Consider the following 21,593-nt stretch of genomic DNA (forward strand, 5'->3'; position numbering starts at 1 on the left):
AGTGAATGAATTCTATTAGCAAAATGTAGAACACTTGCAAAACTTCCCGCATGAAATAAAATGACACTGAAGGTTGTAACCATGTGCGTAAGGATTACTTGGAAATATCCATACCAAGCAATAATCCTATAGCACAAAATATTCTTATTTATTATTATTTTTTGCAGCGCTGACAAAATTAAGCCTTGTTAAGAATTTTCCGAAGAAGAATTCTGCGTAGAAATTATAAATTTATTGGTTTTGCGGTAGGGGAACATGGGGAGACTTGACCAAGCGCAAAATTCTATTTTTGGCTATGGTGTTTTCTATTCGATTCTTAAAATTTTTTCAAAAATATTTTTATACTTGTTTCGATCCCTTAAGGTAACTTTAAAAGTTTGGAATGAAAAATTCTTTCCTTACAGAAAATATTACGTGATTAATAAATTTGCATTAAATGATGTAATTTTTTATCAAACTTTGTATGGACATATCTACTCGACTACTAATTACTATTAATGTACTAATATACCATCTTAATCTTTGTGAAGCAGTGAAATGATTATACATAAATTGGAACATTGGAATAGTTATTACTAGAATTAGAATGACATTGAACGTAATAACTAATGTTGGGGAGACTTGACCAAGATTTTATGGGGAGACTTGACCAAGTGGCTATTATCTGAAGAAAGATACAAAATTCCTGATATTTATTATGCTTTGGGTATCTACTGTTAATGTTAATCACGCCATATAAAATCCCACCTCAAACATAAGTCTTTATATTTTAGTATTTGTAAACAAAGTTAGCAATAGTAGGACTGATTTCGTGACGTGTGAACATGCAATGCAAGCAGTACAGTTAATGCTTAAAAAGAAATGCATTATAAAAAATCTAAATTTATCAAATGCAACCCTTTTATATTTTTTACTGCTACCTAAACATCTCGACAATATGGAAAAAAATAATTACAGTATGTTTTATGTCATTATTTTTTGTTATGATTTTTAAAAAATCTCTTGGTCAAGTCTCCCCACGCCTTGGTCAAGTCTCCCCGCAGTGGGGAGACTTGACCAAAAAAAAAACGACCTATGAAAAACTTTTGTAACTTTTCAAAAATTAAATTAAAAATTCTGCAAAAAATCATGAAGACGCACAATAACTTTGCGCATTATATCTCAATGACTTTTAATGGATTGAAGACCTTTTTAGAGATTTATGCAGTTTTAGCTGAAAACCTGGTCAAGTCTCCCCATGTTCCCCTAAGCCGGAAAATGTGTTAAGATTAAGGAGTCGGTTTTAACCATGCCCTACATATGCCGAGTTCTTTAAATTTTGGTCAACATTCAAAAATTTTGAAATGGCTTTTCGAAAGGGCTGACATTTTTCTTTAATTGTGTATGTATTTTTATGTACGAAGATATAATAATAGATAATAGACGTTTGGGCTCGTGCTTGCAATCGGTATTTTTCTTTCATTTCTATTTTCTATCAAGTATCAGGACTTTTTTGTATGGGGGTCAACTGTAGTAACTTTAAGGTTATGTATTTTGGCTTTGCAGTCTTCGGTTTTCAAAACACTAATTTGTCTTCATCCGATGATTCGGTCCGTTTGGGACCTTTTCCAAGGATGCGATTGTGTTTTCTGTTGTCCGGTATCTTGTTTTGCACCAAGCGATTGTCATTTGTTTATTCAGATTAGCCGCTTCGATCATGTCCGCATCGATTTTTAGATCGAAACACTTGCACTTGTAACTGTTATGCTCCCCCACGGTGGCCACCAGAGCAGTACAATCGGATGCTGGACGCACTAACCGATTCGTTAGTCGGGTGGGTAGCAGGCTGATCAACGCAAGAGGTTACAGCCTATTAGTAGCCCTTGCGAAGCTCAATGTAAGGCTGTGCAACGAAGGTTCCGCTAGCACATTCCGTAAATACGGCCGGGAATGTATCATCAACGTAACATTCTGTGCTGATAGATAACATGAATTGGTTATTTAGCGAGCAGTATACACATAGCGACCACCAGGCGATCCACTACACCATTAGTCGGCAGAATTGTATTGTAACGCGGAGAGTGAGGACTGGCGAGCGGAAGTGGAAAATAAAGGACTTCGATAAGGACCTTTTTGTGGAAGTACTTCGTGCTGACATCCTCGCTCCAATCTCGAATACTGATGAGCTGTCGGAAATATTAGCGAGGGCGTGTGACGCATCGATGCAGAAAAAAAATGGATCCGAAGCACCGCTGACATCTGGCGTATTGGTGGAATGAAAGGCTCAGCATCCTCCGTGCTCCCTGCCTGAAAACCAGAAGACGCGTTCATGGAGCGAAATCTAAGGCAGTCAGAGAGGAGTGTGATGTGACATTCCGGGCTGCTGGAGCCGCTTTTGAATGCAAGATAACGTTTAGTTAGTTCACCTGCTACAAGGAGCTGTGTAGAGAACTTGACGCCAATCCCTGGGACAACGCTTACCCTGTCGTGATGGCTAAGATCGAGGGTCCAACGACCGCCTACACCGTACGCTGATGCAGTCGGTGGAAATGCTGTTGAAGACCGCCTTCCTGGCGTTTTCGGACATGTTCAGGCTAGTTCTACAGAAATACCTGGACGGACGAAGGCTACTTCCTGGACTGATTGAAGATCCAGAAGCTGGTGTTTCTGCCAAAACCAGGGAAGCCACCAGGAGATTCAGCATCGTATCGGCCTATATGCCTGTTGGTACTCTTGGTAAACTTCTGGAAATGGTCACACTCAACCGGCTGACGAACTACGCTGAAAGTGAGAAAGGACTATCGCAAAGGCAGTTCGGATTCGGAAAAAGGACTTCAACGGTGCGCCATCTGCACAGTCATCGCGAGCGCGAAGAAAGCGTTGAAGCAAAAGAGAAGGGATAATCGCTACTGCTCCGTGGTAATGATCGACGTGAAGAACGCGTTCAGCAGTGCCAGCTGGGTGGCGATCGCCGTAGCGCTGTTCAGAATGCAGGTTCCGGACTTTCTGTGCAAGGTATTGAAAAGTTACTTCCAGAACCGAGTACTGGTCTACGAAACGAACATGGAGCAGAGGTCGATTAGGGTTACGGCGGGAATACCCAAGCAGAACCACTTGTTCACTAAAAGTTTCTACAACTAAATTCGTTGAAAAGAAGTGTACATAAACTATTATGCAACTGATTTAGCAACTAAAAAAGCGCACCAGCAAAAGTTTATGATTATGCAACAAACCGCTGCCACTACATGTTGTAAGTGTTGATTGGAATATAATGTACAACGGAGTTTTAGCATTGGAACTGCCCAGGGAAGTTGAGATAGTCGGCTTTGTGAAGATGTTGACGGCAGAGACAATAGGCATCGTGAAAACCTGATTGGCTAACGTAAAGTTGCGGCTGGCTCACCACAAGACCGAGATAGTGCTGGTCAGTAACCGTAACAAAATCCAGCGTGACATGATCAGCGTTGGGGGACAATCCACCCCATCGGTGCGTGCCCTGAAGCACCTTGGTGTGACAGTTGACACACTGATAGATATTCGTAAATCGCCAGGAATTTGTTTCGTACAGACAGTTTTCATAAAATATGCGAATTTTTTCGTACATATGATGAATCATTCGTAGTTCTATTGAAACATTTTTATTTTTTATTACGAATTTTTCGTGTATACCACGAAACGACTTTCGTTGGCTTATTACGAAACAGCTTCATTCGGCAAACGAATTGTTCGCCGCTATATACGAATATCTTTGTAATATTTACGAGTAATATTCGTCAAACCGTCAACGTCAAAAAAGCTTCAATAGAGGTAGAATACGTCAACAATTCATCACGACGGTCTCAGTCTGACTATTTAGTAGCCGTATCCGGGCCCGCCGGTTTCAGGAAGATTTCCTGAACCTCTTTCGTTTCTAGTTGATCCAGAATCCGGAGCTGTACGGATTCAGCTGAGCCATCGCGAACTGCTCATTGGTTTTGTATGAATAAGATTGAGTTTTTCTCTGCCGGAGCAATATCAAAATAATATGCCATTTTTTCCTGCTCATTATTTTATTGAACAATTTATAAAAAGAACAAGTTAACGCGCATCACTATCTTTAACCTTTTAAATAACATATTCGTTACCGCGCCTATCCACCGCCTTCTAACCATCCTTCTCCCAGCGGCTCAAACAATCTAGTAGCTTTCACCCTTCTTCCCGGCCACCCGCTGGAAGTCATCCACCTTAGTCGTTGCAATCGGTGACCCGATGAAGGCCAAATGATCGATAATGGTCGTCTCGTCACCAGAATGGTTATCCTCCATGAACATATTATGCACGTTTTGAAACTAAACGAAGTGCAACGGAATCGGCGATCCCGACACAAGATCCTTCTGCCCCAATACCAGATCCTGCACCGAAACTTGCGATTCGGCCATATTGAAATCGATGGTGCTTGGTTGATTGATATTTTCGGTCCGTGAGAGGGCGGTGCTTTGAACTTGATGGCACTGATTTTGACCACCTGGTTGAAGGTAATCGAAATGATCAACTGTTCGTCACAATCGGACACCAGATCACCGCCGCTGGAACTGAACGCATTCACCATCGGGTGGTCGTTCGATTCGTCCATACATTCGCACTGGTTCTTCTGGATGAAGGTGTTCAAGTCCATCATTCCATGACCGTAATCTTCTCCAGATTCATACAAGCTGGCGACGTAATGTTTCTGAATTTTGGCTTCAAGTCCATTAATGTCTGCACCCTGCATCCTGTCAATCTTTGTTCTGGCTCGGTAGAAAATAAACATTAGCATGGTCGACATGCCGTGGGACGGCGCCGTTTCGGTACATCTGTCGACGTCCACCTTGAGAAACACAGCCTTTGAATATTTCGCCGGAAGCTGATCGAACAAATGCGATATGTTTCGGCACGGTCCACACCAAGCAGCGATAAAATCCACAACAACCAATTTTCCTCCTGCTGCGGCTAGTTCGGTTTGGAAGTGAGCTTCATCGGTGATTGCTTTAACAGCCATGCTCTATGGTTTCTTGCGCTGCTATCGGTTAGATGAAGATTCTAGTTACAGGGCCACTATTTTACCCGGAGAAATTAACTACTTAATTAACTTTTAACGTTCTGCGCTTTACTCCTCACAAAATTTAACTAATCGAGAATGACGAGAGATGAACGATGAAAGATGATTACGAAAACTTCTCTTAGATGAACGAAATGGATTCGTGCGACCAACGAGATTGTTTGTAATATACACAAATGTTTATTAAAATAAGCAAAACTTTTTGTTTAATTCACGAAAAATAATGTCGTTTTCAACGACAACATTCGTGCAATGTACACTAAATAGGTAAAATTTACGAAAACTTTCGTTCATCGAGCGGCCATTTCTTCACACCACAGTAAAATCGGTTTGGCCACATCGATTTTTTTAAATTAAAAAAAATCGAAGTTGTCAAACATCGATCCTAAAATATCGATTGCAAAAATAATGAATACGAAAACTTTTCTAAGATGAACGAAATAAATTCGTGTGAGTAATGAAATCGTTCGTATTATACACAAACGTTTATTAACCCATTCATGCCCATGTTGTTTGTGAACAACAACGTTTTTAAACAGCTATAACTTTTGATTGAGGCAAGATTTCCTCACAAAAACAAGTAAGGCTAATAAATGTGACTATTGGCTTTCATTTGAGTATTAATAGTTTCAAGGATCAGCTCTAGAACTGAAGTTATTGCAATTAGTCTGATTGAATTCCGATGGAGCAGTGCTGCCAGGGACAGTTTAAGTTGACGACGGAAAATGAATTTTTCATATAACTTCGTTATGATGCAATATTAGTGAAAACCGATAAAACATATCAATTTAGACTATTTTTGGCTACGTTTTCCACGCAGTTGGACTATTGTAAATATTCTAGGAGAAGTGTAGTGAGCATTGGAAGGTAAAAATTGAGCTGCTTCTGGCACTGCAAGGAAAGCACCTACCTTTATGAAAAAAGGTTTTTCGAGTTTCTTGACCCCACCGTTTTCAAGAAAAAATAGTTTTGAAACCCTACATGCACTAGAAAAAAGTTGGGCATGAAAGGGTTAAAATAAACGAAACATTTTGTTTCATTCACGAAAATTAGTGTCGTTATCAACGATTACATTCGTGCAGTGTACATTAAACGTGTAAAATTTACGAAAGCCTTCGTTCACCAAGCGGCCATTCTTTGTCATGAAATGAACGAAACCTACTAGTTACAATGCACGAAAGTACTTCGTTGCAGAAAACAACGAATGAATTCGTGCATTGTATGATCGATTTCATTATATTTACGAAGTTATATTATCCGTGCGATCACTTAAATTACAACAGCCATGTCGACTGTGTATGTGAGATGGCCACGAGGACAATTAACGAATTGGCAAGTATCATGCCGAATAAAGGAGGAGCAAGATGCAGCACGAGACATCTCCTGGTTTCTTATCCTCAATACTCAGGTATGGCGTACTCACCTGGGCTCCTGCGCGGAACTCAAAGCGGAACCAGACGAAGTTGGTAAGCACGTTTCGCCTAATGGCTGTTCGTGTCGCGTGTGCGTACAGAACGATATCGTCGGTATGCGTTATTGCCGAGATATTCCCTATCTGCATCACTCTAACTGAGGACGTGGAATGCTACCAGCAAAGAAATGAACGTAATGCAAAGAAACTGGTCTCAGCGGACTTGTTGGCCTAGTGCCAGCAATAGCGGAACAATGCGGAGAAAGGAAGATGGACCCATCGACTCATCACAAATGTGTCTGCTTGGGTACATAGGAAACATGGAGAGGTGATCTTCCATTTGACGCAGTTTTTGTCCGGGTACGGATGCATCGGTTTGGACACGACCCGGAATGTGTGAACGTGCAAGAGACATTGGAACACGTGGTCGTCGAATGACCTAGGTTTGAAAAAGTTAGAAGGGGTCTACCTGGTATGACAGTAGATCATATTGTCGAAATGGTGTACCACGACGAGCATATCTGGTACGCTATCATCTGACTGGATACGAGCATACTCTCCGAGCTGCAGAGAAAGTGGCGAAGAGACCAACAAAGTAGCGTTATTGGCTAGAATGCCGCCGTGGAACCTCAAATTGGGTTTCGGAAGAAATTCCGCCATCGGGGAACTCTTCGTCAGTGTAGACTAGGTCCACCCCCAGTTGAGTAGTACGTAACGTAGTACCGGGTCGCCGCGGCGCCGGTGAATCGGACGTCAGGTTTCACCGGAATCTCCGGACCGACCTGTACACACTACCGGGTAGCTCGTGACTAGGCTAGATCCACCGTCGGGGATTAGACTGATAGGTCGTTGGGGTGCCAGTGAACCGGAAGTAACGCTCCACCCGGTTTCGCTGGACAGACCACAGCACCTACTGGCTGGCCCGTTGAGTAGGTCCACCGCCGGGGACTAGATCGAGTAGTTCGTGGCGAAGCGGGAAGCTAAATAGCTGTCGGAAACGAACATAGGTATGGGGAGCAATCTACCACTGGGGAATTCACGGTAGGGTAGATTCGTCGCGGTGGACTACCCGACAGAATCGTGACGAAAAGGGGAGCTAATTGGTTCACGAAACAAACACCGGTACCAAGAAAAATTCCTTTGCCGGGGAACTCTTAGTCGGAGTAGGATAATATCCAAGTTGATCTCCATAAAGCTGGAAGCTAAATTGCGCAAGGAAACGGGTATCAGTGTCGGGGGAAATTCCTCCGTCGGGGAACTGTCGGTCGGTGTAGGGTGAGTTCACCGTTGAGGACTATCCAAGTAGATCGTATCAAGGCCGAGAGCTGAATGTCTCATGGAATCATGAGCTAAATGGCTCAAGGAATCAGCACCTAAACGGCCCACGGGGACAAGAGCTAAACGACGACGTAATAGATGGAGCCAAGAAGCTACAGAAGAATCGAGAGTTTCATCTAAACTCGAAGGTCGAGCCTTTCCATGGACCAAGTAGGGCTCCGAGATAGAGCAGAAGGAAGAGGTGCGACGAAAGCACAACGAAGTAATAATACCCCTCGAAGCAATACCTTGACGTCGTCCGTGAGGAAGAGGGGCGTGAAGAATAAAGGAGTGTTTTTTGTGGTTAGGCACGAACGTGAGTCGTGAATCCCACACAGCGCCAATACACTACCGGTCAGGCTTTTGAAGCTTTTTAAACTTGACTGTAAAAAAGCATATTTGCCGAACTCAACGAAGTGAGTCGAATTGTATAAGAGTTTTGGCCCTCCGGGCTTCTGTACAACAGTTGATTTTCAGAGTGAATATGAGAAATTCTCCTGTGATCGGATTCTTTTACTCATGGTAGACTAAGATAATGAGAATCGAGTCAGCAATAATTGAGAATGAGGTGTGATTCTAATTTCGGAACTCTTCAGTGGTTTTCAATGTAGTTCAAGTAATGTAGAACTCAATTTAATTAGTTTTGCGTCTTTTAGATATAATGGTTATACAGATTTATGTGGGAATTTCGCACAAGACCGCACACTTCAACCCCTAACACAGGAACCAGAACTCCAATTCCAATGGAATTTGATAGAAGTCCATAGGGATGCTGTAGCTTTCATATGAGGATATAGAGTAAAACATCTCTGAAAGCAGATGTAAATTCAATTCAGGAACTGTATTCCCGACGGCTAAGCGAAAATGTGTTTGTTGAATACTACACCCAAAATCCGACGGGAAGTACTTTAGTACATCGAGCCTCAACTGGTTCTAGAAGATTTCAACTCACACGGTATGTCATGAGGTTGTCTTCATTATGATAACCGATCTATCTTACTGCATGATTTTCGCGACAATTTCAATATGACCATCTTGAATACAGTGGAAATGACACGAATGCCTACCAGCGTGGCCAAGCGCGTTAGATTTATCGTTTAACTCTACCTCATTAGTGTGCCCATTTATTGATAAACTTACGCGTCCACTATTTCCGAAACAATCGAATCAAAATAAGAAATTCCTCCGGTGGAAATGTACAACGTTTTAACTTGCTTTTTTCTCTACACTGAGATTAAAGGTCAGACGAAACGAATACCCGGCGCGAACGATCGTGGACGGTTTCCCACTACGCGACGTTAGAACGCAAATGAAAAACTATGACTATGATCTACCACCTACTGTAGCAAGGCACAACCGGTAGCATGGACTGACCTTCCTGCATAATTTGTTCAAGTTTTACGTTCTGGATATCTTCAGTATATCATTGTATGAAGGGCAAAAATAGGGTGAATGTTGTCCAAGTAGGTGAGAAGAAGAGCCCGCCTTCAATCTAAGAGATGTTAACAATAGGAAGTTGGCAGTTCCACTCTCCCTATCCACCATCGTTTCAATCAGGTGCCCTTGTGGTCCCACCCGATCCCGAGGTATCAAATCAGATCAATATATCGTCGCTGTTGTGCTATCTTATGACAAACGCCATTTTGGGGTAAACTGAGTTAGATATGCCACATTACTTGTCAAAAAAATCTCTACAAAGTGGCGTTTTCAGAATTTTGACATTCTGCTTGGTTACTGAGATAAAGCGAGAAACGTGCTGAGAAATTTTTAATTTTTTGATACAAATGACTGTGTCTGGGGATTGGCTCAAGTTATCTTGATGTATAAGGTGTTTTTATGAGTAAAACCATCTGTGAAACACAATGGCATAATCATTTTCAAAAGAAAAATACGCAAATTGTGAGGAAAATACAGTTTAAGTTTTCAACTGGAAATATAGCATATTTGGCAACACTGTACCAAAAATAACTATTTTTTCTAGATTCCCTGACTCATTTCCTTTAAAATGCACCTCACCGGTTGTTTATAGACCAAATGAAGCCAAAGCTATGAATAAAAGTTAATAATTGATGATTTTTTTCTATGGAAAATTTTCCATGCACGATTATGACACGCCATACAAATTTTGTTATCAATACACGCTTATGACACGTGTGAGTGCGACTTTTGTTTACATTTATAGTAAAAACTCGCAACATAGACAACCGATCTTCATAATATTTGAGAGATTAATACAGAATAAATAGAAGCATTAATTGTCTACTTTGAATTGTTTGTATTATTTATAAATTTCAAGATATTCAATCTCAAACTTTAAAAATCGTTTTTCTCGAAATGTGCAAAATGGCGCTTGTCATAAGATAGCACAACAGCGACGATATGCTTTCTATATAACTACTACAATGTGTCTATTTGCAAATATTTGCTACTTCTATTACTACAGTTTAGTGAAAAAATGTCAGCTACAACTACGCATGCATAAAAATGTCAGCTACAACTACGCATGCATATTCTACGTTTGTTAATAATTTTAATGTGAGAGGAAAGCGTGTACTATCCGTGGAGTTCAGTAAGAGAAAAGACGGCATTAGTTATTACATCCACATAAACTTAGGTTAACATAAATATAGAGGATATGCCAACCTGTTTGTAGTGTTTCGTAACAAGCAAATTGGTTAAAGTCGTCCATCCTGTAGAGAAGTACAACACTTTCTGCCGTAACCTATCTTATCACGAAAGTGGTACTGAAAAACAAAAGTATCGATTCCCATGACAGTCCAATCCGTTTCGGGAAAGCGTCGTGTATTTAGCAAGCCCTCGACTCCTTTGGATTACCTAACTTCTATAATATATTGGAATTCGTTGATTAGATTATATAACGACAGATTGAATGATTGAATGTTAGTTAAAATTACGGTTATTGATACTTGATTATTTACAGAAACTAAAAACAAAATTATTTACCAAGATATTTATAATAGGTATACTAGATAAAATTCAATGCAGATGAAAAAATATAATACACTTATACCATACCTCTCTGTCTCAGTTGCTTCGGTTGTTGTGTTAGAACGCAAATGAAAAACTTGATGGAAACTGAAAAACACGGTTATTGGCACCGGTTCGTCGACGGATTAACGAGAGAAACTATTTCGTCTAGCAGCTGGGTCCTACGTTGTTTACTCGATTCGACCATTGATCGGAATACACGGAACTAAGAATCCTTTATCGACGACAACAACATTCCACGTAGATTCACATTCAAATGATAGGCGTTTCGCAATGAAATTTTAATAATGTATATATTCATACACACGAATTGATCTGAGCAGAGATACTCGCGCCAAGCAAAACTTTTGGTTTTATATTTACCTACGACCATGTCCACATTATAACAGTTCCAAGTAGGCGCTTCAATCGATGGGGCATGGAAAGCACTCCTAATTTTCCTGGAGAAAATATAGGCGATCAGAATGGTAATGAGAAGGCGGACACTTGGGTATTAGAAGGTAATATTTGTAAAAGATCGCGCAGCTTTAACGAATTTTTCAGTATTTCTTGTCAGAGTACGCTCGAAAATTGGAAATGCACATCTGCGGCGTATTGAGATCGTGGAGAGCGTTCTCTGCGCTTGCAGTGACTGCAATCGCGACATTATACATATTGTCTGGTCGTGCACCTAGTGTTCTACACACCAAAAAAACTGAATTTTACCGTTGAGGTATTTCGAAACTTGCCACAATCTAACAAAAACCGTAATTGACGAAATGATTAAATATAACTGTGTTCTGTTTGATTTTACATGAAAGATGTACTTTCCATGTGCAGTGTCATAAAATTACACATTTTAAACAAACGCCATATGTGAAGTAAAATTACGTGCATGATTTTTTTTAGTTGTGTAGCGCCAGATCTGCATTAAACGAATCCCTTCGGCCTGGTTCTAGTCCGAGATATGTTGGCTATCCTCAAAATTTATTTATATTTACTCTTTTGGTTGACTTGCTAACAGCTACCTTCAAATGTGATTCCAAGAGTTCCCAGCGGATCCAAGGAGGTCAGTCGGCGATCCGGTTCATGATGTCCTGATAAAAGGCGAACACGAAATTATTGCGACACCGAAAATGTCATGCCAATTTTCTTATAATGTTTAAAATCAAACCAAAATTTTAGGGTAGTTTTATACATATATTTACATCAAAAATCAAAAGAAAAGTTAATCGATGGAGCCTTGAGTGTAAAATTGAACGCATTTTCGCTTGATGCCTTCCATCAAAGTTCTTACAGTGTCATCCGGTACCAGTTTCTCAGTTTTTTTCCATTTTCTTAACATGTCCTTCTCGTCTTTGACTGTCTTCTTGCTCTTCCGAAGTTCCCGCTTCATCATTGCCCAGTACTGCTCCACCGGGCGCAGCTCCGGACAGTTTGGCGGATTCATAACCTTTGGAACAAAATGGACAGAATTGGCCTCATACCACTTCAGGACACTTTTAGAATAGTTGCTTGATGCCAAATCTGGCCAAAATAGCGGAGCTTCGTCGTGCTGCTGCAAGAATGGCAAAAGGCGCTTCTCGAGGCACTCAGATTTGTAGATCTCGCCATTTACTGTGCTCTTTGTCACGAAAGGCTCACTCCTCAGTCCGCAAGAGCAGATGGCCTGTCAAATGAGATATTCGGAGGCGAACTTCGACATTTTATTCTTCTTAAATTTGTCGTCCACATAGAACTTGCTCTTGCTGGTGAAAAACTCCAACCTCGGAATTTGCTTAAAATCGGCTTTTATAAACGTTTCGTCGTCCATCACACAGCAGCCATATTTTGTCAGCATCTTCTCGTAGAGCTTCCGTGCCCGAGTTTTAGCCGTCGATTGTTGCCGCTCATCGCGGTTTGGGAAGTTCTGCACCTTGTATGTATGTAGTCCAGCTCTCTTCTTTGCATTCTGGACGTAGCTCTGCGATTTACCGATCTTTTTAGCCAAATCACGGCTTGAGACGTTGGGATTTGCTTTAATCATCCGCTTCACCTTTCCCTCCGTCTTTTTGTTCTCCGGTCCCGGTTTTCTTCCAGCTCCTTTGCCGTGGTCTAACGTCAACCGCTCCTGGAACCGCTTCAACACTCTGGAGACGGTTGAATGGTGAATGTTCAACATTTTTCCCAACTGCCGGTGCGACAGGTCAGGAAATTCCAGGTGTTTGGAAAGAATTTGTTCTCTTGACCCGCGTTGGTTCACCTCCATTTTCGTTGAATCGAAAAACACGACTTCGAGTTTGACAGCATGTAAACAATACACATCAATGAGAAAGTGTGCAAAATTTGGTTGATTTTTACCCAATGGTAAAAAAGTTCCACAAAGTTACAAGTTTAATTTTTTTTCCTTGTCATTTTTCTCTGATTGTTCTCTGAAACGGTGTCTGCTACTGATGTTGGGCTCAACATTTTTTTTTGTCTTCCTTGTAAAAAGTCTACCGATTATCTAGTGATTGTTTCTCCTGTCTTCAATTTTGAATCAAATGTTAAAAAAATACAAATTGTTTATATTGTCCTTAAAAATATTTCTAACTGGATCCCATAGTCTGAATAAAATTGTATTAATATTTTCTATCTATCGATCTGAACTCCTTATTTTAAGATGTAGATGTATTCACATGAGTATAAATATAATAAATAATTCCAAATTTCAAACAAATCCTAATTACTCTCAAGAAATTTAAATTGTAAAGCAAATAATTTATATCCGAATAAAAATATGTAATTGTATTACATCGAGGATTTCCAACGCAAGAATTTTGTGCGCAAGACACATGCGTGGTTAATCTCAGGTTTTGGATTGTTCCAAACTTTCGTGTGGGTAATTCCCCCCTCGGTATTTTTCGAGTGGGTAGTACTACCCATACTACCCACGCATTCCGCCGGCCCTGTTTATATAGGAATTTTATGCGCGACACCACTTTTCAACCCGTAACTCTGGAACCGGAATTCGGAATTTAATGAAAATTGATACATTCAGTTCGGTCATTTCAAAGTGTCCGATGTCCAATGTTTGGCCACACGCACAGATATTTGCCGAACTCGACAAACCGAGCCGAATTGTATAAGACACTCAGCCCTCCGGACCTCGGTTAAACTGTTGATTTTCAGAGTGATTGCATAGACTTTCTACTGGACAAAGGCAAAAAATTGCAATTAGATGTAAACAGTACGAAAAGATGATGGGTTTTACGCCCATCTGCGGATTGCTTTTGAAGTATATCCTGGAATGGGATTTTGCCATTAAACAACAAAAGTAGTTCATGTAGACCAATATAGGTCAGATGAAAAATAAGAATAATAATAAATGCATAAATAAATATTTAAATACACTATCGTTTTAATCTAATTTCAAGTGAACCGATCATTCTCTTTGATTGAGTGGCTGACATGCCAACCGGCAGCTTTCAGAGCGAGATGCCTCCAGTCAAGTATAGCGAACCGTGAGCCTTGTTCAGTTAGTTGTGTTATTTCTTGAATAATATGCATTGTTGAATTGTGCTACAATAACTGACACAAACTTAACAAACGAGCCTTATTCACGCTCATTTACACGTAATTGTTCACAACCGGCATTGGTGGATATTCTTCTACACATTCGTTTAACCATTCTGTGCACACGGAACATTGCTGCTTTTTGCCATTCTCGCACGCTTGACCGGTGTTAATTATTTGAGCATGCTCATTAAACTGAGAACATTACCTTAAACGTATCTTGATCGATATCCAATGTGCCCTTGTGTTGTTTCGGTGGACTAGTGCCACAAACAACGCATGCATCAGCATTTTCAGATTAGCTTACAATATCACCATTCTAAGCTATAAGCAAAAACATATTTGTATAATTCAAAGTCTCGTTTTTACCGACATCCATCAATTCCTCCCTAAAAGATCCCCACCTCCTGGACAAGACCGGTTCGCTAATCGCTTTTCACGGTAACATCGTCAACTCGTCGCCATCCCGTTCAAAGCGGAAAGTCAACTTCGCACTTCTGCACCAACTCAACTTCCGCCAACTTTCCATCAAATGAACCTATTCCGTATACACACTCGCAGTAAACCGTAGCAGAACAGATTGCTATCTAAAACGATAATTTATTAACCGTAACATCTTATTTTCAACCCCTTTCGCCCGCCTTGTTCGGCTCGTGACTAAAACAGCCCTTAAACAGTGGCATCCCATGTCAAACACGCACACCGAGCGGCCTTTCCAAACACAGCAGGTCTAAATGAACTCCCACGGGACTCCCGCAGATCATCGACCCATATTAGACAAATTGCCAACATCTCACCCCACTACTACTGCTGCTGCTGCTGCTACTGCTGCTCGAGGACAATCGTCGCAACGGTATTTTAGCACTATCTCATTTATTATCATCCGTAAATCTGATCCACCACCCTTTCCCTCCCCGACCCCCGGAGAAGGTCAAATGGCTGATAGAGAGAACAGCGTCAGCACAAAAAACCAAGTCACGGAGATAACAATGTTTTGATTCCATTTATTAGTTCCATTTAAAATTGGATTTTAAAATCAACTTCCCAAGCCCTTTGTCTGAAGCCGAAGTTTGGTTGAAAAGGGGTGAAAGTGCCGTGACGATCGAATCCTGCAGGGACGTTGTTTGCAAGTTAGCTTTTCCTCCTCGTCGGCGTCGTCCTCGTTGTCGCTGGCTCTCCACCAAAAAGGGACGACAATCGCTCTCGGCGCTCGGAGCATAACAGTTGTAAGGGTAATTCATTTTTAAATCACTTCCCTGCTTGCGCGCTCCCCGCCACACATCTCTGCTCTGTCAACCCGGTTTACCCTGTCCAACCGAAGTCATCTGCTTCGTCATCGCCGCCAAGGGAGTCGGGCCGAAGCAAACGGCCAAATGAAGTGATCCATTTGAAATTATGTAATTTAAATGATAATTTCGATGTCAACATTGTACTTTTTATGGTGTTCCCCGGGCGGTGGTGGCGGCGGCGGCTTGGAAATTGGAAGTTTGTTAAATGTCTCTTTTTCCTGTTTGATGTCAACGAAATGTGGTTAGGCTGAAAATAAAAAAAAGTTGCGAAAGTTTCATCAATTGCTTTTTGGTAAACTGCTTGTCTTCTGGGATGCGCCAGCCAGTCAATCGGTTTTATTTGATTATGGGGTCGGGATAGAATTTATGCGTAGGATCATTTTTTTCCTAATTTCGTTTATTTTACCGGTTCTGGGTGTTTGCTTAACTGAGCCGAGGGCCTTTAATATATTAACAATGCATAAAAGTAATAAGAAACAGCAACTGAATAGTAAGAAGAATCCACTGGATCGCTACTTGCTATTGCGTATGGAGATTTTTTTCGTAAAGGGTAAACATTTACTGTACTACCAGCTTGGAAGTCGTTCAGTCTTTCTTCTCTTCCGTCATTCTACATATCCATGTTGTCACCACTACTAGTGGCTTGTTTCGGGTGACAGGCTGTTTCTGTTTGCTTCGTACTCTTGCGGATCAAAGTTGCATCCGTATTTTTTGGCGTATTGTTTTAAGGCACTGGGCATAATCGTGATTTAATGCGTACAAGCGGCCTTATTCCCACAGACACGTCACCTAGTAACTAGAAAGAAAATTTTCTTCGAATCACTAGGACACGTGACCGGATATAGGACAGCCAGAACCGATCGCTCTTTCACCGAATAAACATTATCAGACCAAACGCATTTATCGAGTTTTGTAACCAAAATAAGACGAGATAATAAAATAAAAATCCCCTCCCCCTCCTTAATTTTGAAATTTGAAAACATTTATATGTTCGACAAAAATGTGCCTTATATTTTCAATGGAATTCTCAAAGTATCTTTTGCAGAAGTTATCTTCTGACAAAATATCCTTGGTGACAGACCTCGGCACCTACTGGTATCTCGTTGCGGAGGCTAGGTCTACTGGCGAGGATTACATTGTGTTCATCGCGACGAAACGGGTAGTTAAATGGCTCTCTTGTATCGTGACAAAACAAACATCGGTACCGAGAGAAATTCCGTCACCGGTTGGATCAAGGGAACCTCCACATCAGTGGCTCATAAAAAAACTGGTCTTTTAGGATATTTTTAACATGATATTAAGAAGAGAAATAAATTATCTTTTGCGTATTTTTAATATTTACTCAACAATAAGAAAAATTTTGATCGTCAAAATAAATGAAAATGGCGGATTCATAAACAACCTCACACAGCAGCTAGCCGTGAACAACTCAAACTCCGTGAACGTTTAGCCAGTAATTTTTACCTGAAACAAAAAAGTGGAATACTTCCTCATTCGAAAGGTATTTCTGCAAAGGACAGCTATGGTAATAGTAAGTTGAAATTTTAGATATTTTAGTCATTTTGTAAATAAAGCAATCGATTTTTCGGCCGTTTTTAGCAGTAAGTGCTTTAGTAACATTTAAAATGAGATTTTTCAATATTTTTTTATGTTCAGTCTGTGCACCACTTTTTTGATCTTGCTAAAATTAGAACCACCTTAATTGTTGTTCTAACAAAAAGAAGGTGCTCAAAAGCTACGAAAACTTCTCCAAAGACTTTATAAGGCTATGTTGTTTAGTTTTAGTAAAATCTCAAAATTCCTGCTAAATTTGCATTCTGGACCACTGTGGAATTGCACAATTGCCCTACTAGGTGGATTAAAACAGGTTTTTTAGGCGATAGTAAGTCGCAACAATAACATAATTCCATTGCTTGTTCACCCTAATGGAAGATGCTGTGCACGTCTCTGTTTGACCGCTGAAACAGTTCTGTCAGTTTTTATCAGTCCCTTGGCGAATTTTAAACTGATGAAACAGGGACATTGATAAAATTATGACCCGATTTCTTTTTCTGTCTTTTTAATAAACCGAAGCTCTTCAAATATTCTTCTTTGGTCCTTTGATATAGCTTTGCAACCTTTTCTGTTTATTTACTTTAAGTTTCCCAGTAAAAAATAAAAAAAAAATTATTTTTACATTTTTCGGATCTCTAAGACACGAAACATATGCCCAAGAAAGGATTTACTCGAATTGAACTTGGTTCGTCTGCTGGAGCCCATCAAACTACCAACTATCACTTTTCATATGAAGTTGATAATATCGGGTCAAAAAGCTGATATAATCGGGTGCTGATAAAATCGACTCTCCACTGTATGCTGTGGAAAAAAGTTGGTCGAGAAAGGGTTATCAAGATTCTCATAAGAAACCCGGCAGTCACTGGAGGTTATTTCAATTCTTGGGTAGCTCAATCAAGAATGGATGTTAGGTTACGTAAAGAGGGCGCCAGCAGTACTTCTCATCATCTATGTAAGCTTCGGTAGTTCTTTGCTGGTGGAAAAAATAGTGAGAGAGTTTGCGAAAACTACACGCGTAGTAATCACCTGACAATCCGGTACGACATTGGTCAACTAAATGATGCTACAAAGACAAGGACAAGGATCTCTTTATGGATGCACAATGCGCCCTCTTCTAACTAGAATGAGGGTTAAAAGAAACGTTAGCTGTTATATGTTACACTACCACGTAAATTAAACTGGAACCAAGAAACAGACGATCCCCAGCTTACTTACTTACTATTTTTTTCTAGTATACGGGTAATCGAATCATTTACCCTGGAAAATCGAAGCCCCGGGTAATCGAGTTTGACCTGTATTATAGAAGACACATTTTATCAAAATGTTTGTCGTAGAATTCTTGCACATATAGCTATAAACAACTAATACATACCGTTAACTCGTTACCAATATAAATAATAAATGAAAACCAAACTGAAAATACAAATGTCACCTTGAAATTTTGAAAAATCGACTAGGGTCAAAATAGGTACATTTACATTTACTATAATGGAAAAGTTTAACCTTACCATTTTTGTCCAATTTTTTATCGAATAAAGCTTAAATTCATAAAATAACACACACAAAAGTTTGATTCGATTATCCGGGGTGAGATTTTTTTGAAATTCCCGGATAATCGAGTCCGACCTGTATTGGTTTGTGTTGGACTCATTTATCCATATTTACTGAACGAGAATTCCGAACGAAACAATATGCAAGCTATAAGGATGACTGGAAAGAGACTGCATTATAATCCACTAAACGGCTTTTGTGCTATTGACATAGCATAGCTTCACACTATTTATTGCAATGCAAATAGAAACTTTGAAATATCTACCTGTTTCATTCACGAATCGCATTCTCCCTCTGTTTAAGGGACTTGAAAGCACGTGTGCCCTTGTCTCACTTTTTTCGGGAATATGTGACCAAAAATACAGCTTTAAATTACAAAACAAATTGAAAGCTTCAGGTTTCTGATGACTAGTTAAGGTCCATCAAAAAAGTAGACACACCAGATAATCTTAAATGACGCCGCCAAAAAAAAGAACAACGAAAAGGTGAACACAAAAAAGAATGAAAACCCTAGAAAGTTCATTGCAAATTTAGTAGCCATTTTTCAGATGATGGGATTTTTAAAAACAATATATAACTTTCTGATACAATAGTTCTCAAATACGTACAATCCGGTTTATTCATTTACTTTAATCAAAAATAGATTTTAATTTCATACTAAGTAGTATATTTCATGGATTTTATTCGCTTTGTTTATTTTATTGATTTTGAATATTTGACTAATTTTAAGTATATGATATTTGCTTTTTAATTATTGACGAATTTCGCGCCAACTGGAATAAATGTTGGCAGCACTCTCTCAGATTTTTGGGAAACTTTCTGTACATGAGAACTTTGTCACAAGAAGCCACTTTGCATACTTTGTTTTTCCAAAAATGAACTAAACTGTCTTTTGAAAAGGGCCAAACTTTTTTTTACCAACTTTTTTCAAATGGCTATAGTCTAAAAATGACAAATCCTATAAAAAATGTTGTAGGAGTAACTTTCACAAAATTAGTCAAATTTTCGAAAAAAAATATTGAAAAAAAACCTTCATTGACTCGTACACTAAAAAAAAAATCGATTTCAAAAATCTAAAGTCGATTTACAAAAAAAGAACAATTTTTGATATGGATGAAATTTTGTTGCAAGACAGGTAATTATGTTTCCTACCTACCGCCAAAAATTCAAGTTGGGCACTTTTAAAGAAAAAAAAAATTATTTGTATTATTCTGTATACTCGAAGCCGATAAAGGAAACAGAACGGTCATAATGTACAAACGAGAATATGACCACAAAATGACCTTGTTACTAAACGAACCTACGTATCAAGTTGTTTCAAAAGATCCCACTCCATCTATCCAACGGAAAACAAACGCCTTGGTCACCAGACTATCCAACCTGAAGCTAATCAATACGCAAATCGCCAGCCGTCTAAAAACAACCACATCTGTATGCCCACGTATATATGGACAACCAAAGGCGCATAAGCCCAACCTACCACTACGCCCGGTGGTCCCCAACATCACAGCACCGACGTATCAACTATCTAAATATATAGCAAACATACTACGAAAATCATTACAGAGTGAGTACAACATTCAGGATAGCTTCCAGTTCACCGACTACATACATCAAATCACCCTCCCGCCCAACTACGTCTTAGTATCCTTCGACGTGGTATCTTTGTTTACAAACATACCTATCGAACTTGTCACCCATGACATAATCATGGATTGGCAAACCATCCAAAAGTATACCGATATAAACCTAGATATGTTTTTAGAACTAGTGGAATTTTGTATCAAAAGCAGTTATATTCGGTTCCGAGACAAACACTACATGCAAACATTTGGTACCGCTATGGGTAGCCCCCTATCTCCCATCTTAGCTGATATCGTCATGGAGAATTTATTACAAACATCTGTCAAATTGCTACCATTCCCGAGCCCCGTTATCCGTAAATACGTGGATGACCTATTCATGGCCCTTCCTAAAGACAAAATAGGACTAACCCTCGACATTTTCAACGCATACAACCCACACCTACAGTTTACAAAAGAAGAAGAAACAGATAACAAACTACCGTTCCTGGATACAATGGTAATTCGCAATTCGGACCAAACACTCTCTACTCAATGGTACGCAAAACCAATAGCATCAGGCAGGCTTCTAAACTACCATTCATTCCACCCACTTTCAATGAAAATGAACGTAGCCGAAAACTTTATTAAAAGGGTGTCTCGTCTCACTACGGATAAAACTAAAAATGTACAGCAAACAATTTTCCAACATCTTCGCAAAAACAATTACCCCGCAACACTTATAAACAGGCTAATTCAACGTTCCAAGACCTCGCACACTGTTGTTTCCACATTAGACCCATCCCCGATAAATACCTACAGTGGAAATACGTCATCCAACAATCGCAGCACAGCAACTACACTGCTCGAACAGGTATATAGGTCTCTGCCTCATGTGCCGATACTCAGCACATCCATAACAAAAATACTTAAAACAGACTACCCCAACATAAAAATAACACCCAAGCCAATTAATACAACAGCCAACCTACTAAACAACATCAAAGATCCAGTGGACCCGCTACTACAATCCAACATCATTTACAGCCTAACATGTGAGGACTGTAGAATGAAATATTTGGGCATGACACGCAACCAGCTCAAAACCAGACTATATGGTCACAAAACCAACATAAACCAATACCAAAAATTAAAAGCAGATGGAGTAAATAACAACGATGAACAGATGATCAGTCTCAGAGAGAAAACTGCTCTCATCGAGCACATGGTACAACACAATCATACGTTCGATCTCAGCAAAGTAGAAATCATTGACAGAACCTATCGGTCGATGGCGCTCCCAATATTGGAAATGTGCCATATCACGAACA

At 39.9% G+C, this 21,593-nt stretch overlaps 1 protein-coding gene across 1 annotated transcript; it reads right to left on the reverse strand.

The window, feature by feature from the left end:
- Positions 1–4,307: 4,307 nt before the first annotated feature.
- Positions 4,308–4,996, reverse strand: LOC131679801 (thioredoxin-like protein 1). Its single transcript, XM_058960547.1, has 2 exons — positions 4,540–4,996; positions 4,308–4,483 (listed from the first exon to the last, which is right to left on the reverse strand). The coding sequence occupies exons 1-2, from the start codon at positions 4,994–4,996 to the stop codon at positions 4,308–4,310; spliced, it is 633 nt and encodes a 210-aa protein (XP_058816530.1).
- Between the last annotated feature and the right edge of the window lie 16,597 nt (positions 4,997–21,593).

The sequence above is a fragment of the Topomyia yanbarensis genome, chromosome 2, assembly GCF_030247195.1.
Source record: "Topomyia yanbarensis strain Yona2022 chromosome 2, ASM3024719v1, whole genome shotgun sequence".
NCBI classification, from domain to species: domain Eukaryota; kingdom Metazoa; phylum Arthropoda; class Insecta; order Diptera; family Culicidae; genus Topomyia; species Topomyia yanbarensis.

Bases quoted from the DNA above. Each gene is read 5' to 3' on its own strand.
- LOC131679801 (XM_058960547.1), bottom strand. From the start codon at position 4,996: ATGGCTGTTAAAGCAATCACCGATGAAGCTCACTTCCAAACCGAACTA. The intron at 4,484-4,539 runs GTGATCTGGTGT...ACCTTCAACCAG, and splicing joins TGCGTTCAGTTCCAGCGGCG to GTGGTCAAAATCAGTGCCAT.